This window comes from Coregonus lavaretus, assembly GCF_964263955.1.
Source record: "Coregonus lavaretus genome assembly, chromosome: 21".
Classification (NCBI taxonomy): domain Eukaryota; kingdom Metazoa; phylum Chordata; class Actinopteri; order Salmoniformes; family Salmonidae; genus Coregonus; species Coregonus lavaretus.
Window position 1 is genome coordinate 48,194,448 of NC_140008.1, and position 7,931 is coordinate 48,202,378.

General features: G+C 42.9%; 1 protein-coding gene across 1 annotated transcript in view; it reads left to right on the forward strand.

Annotated features, from left to right (window-relative positions):
- The window catches only part of LOC311149029 (cAMP-dependent protein kinase catalytic subunit beta-like), a 36,275-nt gene extending 33,732 nt beyond the window's left edge, over window positions 1-2,543 (forward strand). Inside the window, exon 10 of the mRNA XM_084186126.1 lies at window positions 964-2,543. Coding sequence (XP_084042252.1) covers window positions 964-1,089 — 126 coding nt within the window. The 3' untranslated portion in view covers window positions 1,090-2,543. The remainder of the gene's footprint in view (window positions 1-963) is intronic.
- The last annotated feature ends 5,388 nt before the right edge of the window (window positions 2,544-7,931 follow it).

A 7,931-nucleotide genomic window follows, 5' to 3' on the forward strand; every position in this document is an offset into this window, starting at 1 on the left:
CACAGACCACAATCAACAGCCTGATCAACTCTATGCGAAGGAGATGTGTCGCGCTGCATGAGGCAAATGGTGGTCACACAAGATACTGACTGGTTTTCCGATCCATGCCCCTACCTTTTTTAAAAATGGTATCTGTGACCAACAGATGCATATCAGTATTCCCAGTCGTGAAATCCGTAGATTAGGGCCTAATGAATTTAGGGAATTAGACAGGTGCACCTTGTGCTGGGGACAATAAAAGGCCACTCTAAATGTGCAGTTTTGTCACACAACACAATGCCACAGATGTCTCAAGTTTTGAGGGAGCGTGTAATTGGTATGCTGACTGCAGGAATGTCCCCCAGAGCTGTTGCCAGAGAATGCAATGTTAATTTCTCTACCATAAACCGCCTTCAACATCGTTTTAGAGAATTTGGCAGTACGTCCAACCGGCCTCACAACCGCAGACCACGTATAACCACGCCAGCCGAGGACCTCCACATCCGGCTTCTTCACCTGTGGGATTGTCTGAGACCAGCCACCAGGACAGCTGATGAAGCTGAGGAGTATTTCTGATTCTGATAGGTTTTGCATGGCTCTCCAGTGGGTGAGCCTGGCTCCCAAGTGGGAGGGACTATGCCCTCCCAGGCCCACCCATGACTGCGCCCCTGCTCAGTCATGTAAAATCCATAGATTAGGGCCTAATTTATTTATTTCAGTTGACTGATTTCCTTATATGAACTGTAACTTAATAAAATATTTGAAATTGTTGCATGTTGCGTTTTGATATTTGTGTTCAGTATACATGTGTTTATAAAATGTTTCCAAGGCTTGTAGGAAGAAGGAATGTTGGGGGAGTTCAGTGCTTTCCCCTCTAACCCCATCATCAAAATAGATGAATTGCCTTTGCCAAATAAACAAAGTGCAGCTGTTATGAATGTATTGTGGTCTTCACTCCCACACTGTTGTCCTCTTGCTTTTCAGGTGGAGGCTCCCTTTATACCAAAGTGCAGAGGACCAGGAGACACAAGCAACTTTGACGACTACGAAGAGGAGGACGTCCGTGTGTCCGACACAGAAAAGTGTGCGAAAGAGTTTTCCGAATTCTAGCAGGGGGTGGGGGGGGGGCTCACATGCATTGGGATTTTTCCACTCGGTTGAGGGTGGAGCTGAGACCATTACATGTTCAAAATAATTGCCTAGTTCCTTCATTCCACAAGGTTGAACATGGTCCTCCTCGCGTGCAGTTAGCACTAAACTTAAAATACACAGCCACATTATGCAGACACCCTCGTGCTGCGACACAAAAATACTAGACCATGTTCTTATCATTTGTTTCCTCTTCCATTTTAAAAAAATTTGTCGCTTTATAGAATCCTCTACCTCCCTCAATTTTAAACCAAGTAATTATTTGCAAAGCAAGACAACCAATTATATGCCTGTTTAAAGTGGCACAAAGAGATTGATTGTAGGCGGTATTGCACATTTTTGTGATTTTGAAGTTTGTTTTTTTGCTTCTAGTTCTTGCCAGCAACTCTTGCCAGTTATTGTCTGTTACATGCCTGAGTGTGTTTTTAGGCTCAATGAAACTTTCTTGGCCCAGTCCTAAACATTTTGCTGTCCTTAGGAAGTAGACCTCATCTTTGTGCATATTATAAATATACATATACAACATCAATCAAATAAGATTTTAAATAAAACACCTTGTGTTTTTGAAGCATGACCAACATTTTACAAAGAAATGGATGTCAGAAAAGGAAAGGACTCAATACTATACGACAGTCCCCATCACAACAGCGTTGTGATTGACAAGATGGGTACAGTAGTAGTGCGGCAAACCTAATTACAAAGGAAAAACATGTATGTGCTTTGTTAATTTATCATTTGTAGCGACGTTTTCCTAAAAATTGTTATATATTTTTTTGCCATGGTATTCAAATGAGGATTAAGTAAGATTTATATATTTTCAGGTACAACAACAGGTTTGAAACCCCAAGAGGAAACGTATGGCCTTTAACTAGTATCACTGTATACAATAGGTCCTCTTTTTGGCAGCACATCCGAAAAAGTACTGAGTGTATTTCCAGAAGCATTTTTTAAATTTTGTATTAAGTGTTCAAATGTCTGGTTGCTATAATTTAGTGCGAAGAGGGTACATAGTTGTAGCTGTGAAGCAGTGTTGGGCAGGTTTAGTAAATCCATCAACAGTCATCTCTCACCTTGTTGTTTGAAATGATAGTTATTTAGCAAGGCAATCGGAAGACATTGTGTAACTGCTATACTTCCCAGTTTTTTTTATTATTTTTAATTTGTGCTCCTGCATGTCAGTCTCCATGTGTTTCCTCCATACAACGGTGTACTGTTGGGACTCGCTTGTATGGGTATTGAAGATGCTTGAGTTCTAAGTTGTATTCTCACAAAATTTCACATGATTGTTTTTGACAGCTTCAGCACCTTTATATTAAATGTTATTTAGCCTTTGTTCAGCTAATTTCACAGGCACAATTGTTGAATGTATTTTTTTTTTTTATTAGAGATGTCTAATAAATTGACCTTTTCTGTTGAAACTTGCATAGTTCCCAGTGTTTGAAGGTTCTCAACATTTTATTTTCAGGAAAGTGTTTAGACAGACAATTGGGGGGTTATTAAAAAAATATTCCCATAAAGAAGGAAATAGGTAAATATTTCATATAGTAAATAGAAATACTTTACAATCTTATGCCTTGTTAACATCCTGGGTATAAGGAATGTGTCAATCCAATCTCTACAAATTAGTTAAAGGGCAACGCCGCCACTTTTCAACCTCGTTTTCATTATCTCCAGCACCAAACCAGTGTCTACGTGTGTTAAAATGGTGCATTTCACTATATTTTGTAGAAAAAAATAGTGTAAAAAAGTTATACCCGATAACATAATCAACGGTAATTTTCAAACGCTGAGAATCGCAGTGACGTGAGAGCAAGAAAAGACCCTCCATCTGCCTAGAAACTAGTTGCAGGTTTTGAAAATCACTGTTTTTCTTACTTACTTACCCTGTGATGTCAGAGATCATTTTTTTAGGACCATATTTTTATCACAGATCATAGAAACGCGCCGTTTTCAGAGATGTAGACACTGGTTTGGTGCTGGAAATAATGATTTAGGTTGAAAAGTGTCTGAGTTTCCCTTTAATTAATTTTCAGAAACTGTGGTAAATTTACTGACATTTTATTAAGTTTGATGAATAACCCCTGACGTTTGTAATGTTTTTATGAAAAGTTACTGTTAAATGATGGCGCTTTTTCAGAGCCACCTGACACTCCTTACAGATGAAAATCCTATTAAATGTATAACGTCTTTATAGTCACACACATATACCAGTATGGGCCATTATATGAAATGTCTATGTATTTAGTTTGTTGGATATTTTGCACAATTTCATTTAGAAGGCTGACACTTTTTCCCACCCATATTTACTTGTATTTGCAAGGGAAGTATAACATACTTTGCTGTAGCAGATTTTATGTAACAAAATATGTCACTGTAATAAATGTAATTATTTGTATTAAAATATTATAATATTTTGTATTACATTTGACTGATGAGATGCTGTTTGCTTGCTGTATGCAATATATGCTGCAGTGACATCCATAGACACTAAGGTTTTAATAAATGCTGGATATGTAATTTCCCCATATGGTTTTACAATCTTTAATGTTTTAGTTTTTTTCTTGAATATTACATTAACATTACTCTTACTGCTATGCTTGGAAATAGAGTACCACAGTCTGAGTCATAATACCCATAAAACCTAGCGGTCAAACACGGAAATTGTTCCAATCATTTTTTCATCATTCGTTTTAGAACCACTTCAAATAAGGTCTTTGTTTCATGTAGGCTTACCCTGGCGTGACGTTTTCATAACCGTGTAAATCTCTATCGGACAAGGTGACATCAATATCACCTGTATTTAAGGTAAAAAAAGAAATGCTAATTAGCCGCTAATGTGGCTATCATACAGAACTACACATGCCTATGTACACCCTAGACCCACTACAATTTGCATACCGAGTATGATTTTTTTTGTTCATACTGGCCCCCCGTGGGAATCGAACCCACAACCCCGGCGTTGCAAGCGCCATGCTCTACCAACTGAGCTACACGGGTGATAGGCTAAAGGCCACAAAGGCGCTTAGTTTTATCCTGACGAACGGTTTGCTAGGACACAAGTAGTGGACATCTTTGGTTAGAGTACACATTAACAGGTTAGGGGTGAGATAGAAATCTGGATTGTGTTCCTGATAAGCTATGACTGGAGGTGTGATGATTTTCACATGGGTGTCGTCGCGCCAAAATCCTACGTTTAGAACTGTTTTCAACCTATAGATATTCTCCCGTTCAACAACTGGCAGCGTCAGTAAAAATCCCACTTAATTTCGATTAACATCAACGTGTATTGGAATTGCAGACCCCAGACTATAGGCCAGGTGTGACTGTAATGGCTTTATCATGGTTGTGGTAGCTGAGGTCAATATGTTGGGCACCGTTGAGAGGGACACTAGATATGAGGGGATTCTATTCATGGCCAAGTGGTCCATCGAAGAGCTAACTTCAGAGAGAAAATCCTCCAAAAACAATTGGACATGGGCATAGTCATGGTTCATGACCTCTACTAGCTTGCCTACCGACAGGAGGGTTTTGTTCAGGAGAGTAGCGTGTGTGTTTACCACCAGAATAGTGTCCTGGAGAGACCTTCCCACATGCTGCAACCTGAGTGCCTGTGATTGCATCTGTTGCAGGATAAGTGGCATCTCTTCAGTAATCTCCCTAACATTTATTTTGACCGTGGCTAGACTGACTGCTTTGACGGCAGTGCTACCTAGAGCAAATAGTGACCCTACGGCTGCACCTATTGAGAGTAGCGCCCCGAGGAATCATTTTTCTCACCTGGGCTCTGCTAGTTCTGACTGTGTGACTGTGAACTTTTGGAGTTGGGCCAACATGTGGGCAGTGTCTAGCTGAGCGTGCTTAACTGCCTGGGTGGTCCAGTTAGCCCCGGCCCAACTCATATGTGCCGCAGGGGAAATATGTTGGCGGTACACGTTCTCTGCATCTAGGCGGACGTACACCCTCTGCGTGTGTACTCTGCAGTTGGTTATAAGGAGTCCTGGATCATCACGGAGAACGATACCCGTAGGGGGTCCACTCGTGAGTACATCTGCTGGATTGGTTTTGACCAGGGCGCAGTGTCAGGATCATCCAAAGGAACTCCATCCTAAAAAAAATGCATACTTAGAGATATTGTTTGATTATTTCAGTTGTGTTTAGTTTTTTGTTTGTTTGAAGAAGAAAAAAACATTTTGACAACAAATTTAGCTGATTTTCCTATTTTGAACAGCACACGCAGGACAATATCAACAATGACAACGAAATGTGAGTCTTGCAGCTGGGAAGAGAAGAAAATATGTTAGGTGCAATGTACTGACCTCCCGGAAGGTATTAGCTGAGGATACTTAAGAATTTTGTAGTACTTCTGATTGGCTAGGTTTCTATCTATTCGGGGCTGGCTTACACCCCTTCCATTCCCATGGGGGGAGTGTACAACTTGATTTGGTTCCTGTGGACCCACTTGAACATGATGTTCTGTCGACCTTTGCTGATTCTGATTTGATAAGCAACAGGTGACAGCTTTAACACAATCTCATGTGGCCCTGTCCAGTGGGGCAGGAACTTTTTTGCAACGCCCACGGGTTTGGTACAGGAGATGCAGTGGAAACGTCATTTGCCGGCCCATCCTCATCTCAAATGGTGTTACTCCCATAGACCAGTTGCGTGTGGCTCTGATATCCATCAATACCAGTGGGAGTTTGAGGTCCCAATCTTTTTGGTTGGCTGCCACATATTTCCTCAAGATTGTGACAATTGTTTGGTTGCTCCTTTCTACCCTGCCGGAGCTCCTATGGTGTTACGCGATGTGGAGTTTAGCTTTGACTCCCAGGAGCCGCCACAGTTCGGTCATTACAGAAGCCGAAAAATGGGTTCCTCTGTCGCTGGCCACGGTTTCTCCTGGTAGGCCGAAACGACTGAAAACGTGGTTGAGCAAAAGAACGGCTGTGGTTTCCGCTGTGTCATTGGGTGCGGGCAGGCACTCTACCCACTTTGTGAATGTGCAAGTCACTGTGAGGAGATACTTGTTGTCTCTTGCCGACCTGGCATTTGGGCCGACTCAGTCGATCTTGATCGAACTCCAAGGGTAAGACACACTGCAAGGGTGCTCTGTGAAGTGGCTTGGAGGGTTGAAACTGGCAGCAAACTAGACACCCCCTCATGTATTTTGCCACGTCTTGTTCCATGTGAGGCCAGTGGCCACCTGTCGCAATGTTTCACATGTAGCCTTGACCCCCCTATGGCCCCCACATGGCTCGTCGTGGGCATGAGCTATCATTATCCCCCTCTGTGTGTTAGGAACCACCCACCTTTGTGTGGCGTCGGTTTCTGAAACATAAACCAGTAGGTCAATCTACAAGTGTGAGGTGCTGTTTAGTCGTGTGAGCCTGCAAAAGCCAGCTCAGACACATAGGATCAGAAAAAAAGACATGAAAGTGGCGAGGGAGTCATCTTGGTGTTGAATTGCTACTAGGTCACCATTAAAAAATGAATGAGTTAGCAACTTATTATGTTCGTGCGAAGATCATTCCCGCGGTGCTACATGGCTACGCATTACTGCAGACACCATGGGTTCCTCTGTGATCATTGCGTCTCGAGCATCGAACACCCAAAGGGTGCCGTGAATTGCACAAGATTTCACCATGCTGTCAGCATAATTTGAGTCGGTGCAGATTGCCAGTTCGGACAAGTCGTGTTTTACCGGCTGGCTGGTCTTGTTGCCTAGCTGAAATTGAAGCGGTTTGCACAGAATGTTGTTATGCTATACCAATCCCACACCAGCTTGCAAGTGGTCTAGCTGACGGTAAGAACAGCCATCTACAAATGCCACTGGCATGCCAAGACACAGGTTGTATTCGAAGTAGTGATGGTTCGATGGCAACGGTGGAGCTACGTCACATTGGGCTGGTGCGAAGTCGGTTTCGTCTTCACCGCAGCGTTGACACATGTCCAAAGCCCCACCCAAAGGCAGGTTTTTCACTTTTGCTTAGTTGACAACCACATCATGGCTTTGCAGCGTCATGAGCCAAGCCACTATCCTGCTGGGTACAGCACCCTCACGCATTCTTTGGCTTTTCAGAAAAGTCACCGGCTGGTGACATGTTTCTATGATCACCTTTTGTCCGCCGACATAAGAGGTGAAGTGCTTGATCGCCCAGACTGTCGACAGCAGCGCTTTTTCGCAGTCTGAGTACTTGTGTTCAGCAGGGTTGAGTGTTTTTCTCGTGTAAGCAACCACATGTCTGTCTTGGTCGTATTTGTGGTATAACCCAGCACTAAGGCAGTGCTCTGAGAAACCTACTTCCACAAAGAACGTCTTGTCTTTGTTGGGGTAGACCAGGCAGGATCCCGCACAAAGCAGGTCTTTCAAGGAAGTCACAACTTCGCATTGAGTGGCATCCCAAATGAACAAGTTATCTTTCTGAAGAAGACCGGTCAAAGGTTTTGACAAGTCGGAATAATTTTCGATGAATTGACGGGAGTAATTACATACTCCCAAGAAGCTGCGTACCTCATGAAGGTTTGCAGGCATTTTGATGTTGCGGACTGCTTGGATTCTGCTAGATTGTGGCAGGATGCCCTCAGTACCCACCAGAAGTCCAACATAGTTGACCTTGGTCCTGCACCATTGACCTTTCATGATAGCCAGCTTAGCCCCTACCGTTCCTAGTTGGTTAAGAACGTGGTCCATCTCATTGAGGTGATGTAATCAAGTCTCACTCCTCATGAGAACATCGTCCACATAGATTATCGTTCCCCTGGTGGCTGCATCTTGCATTGCCTTGTGCAGGAAGATGATGAACTCT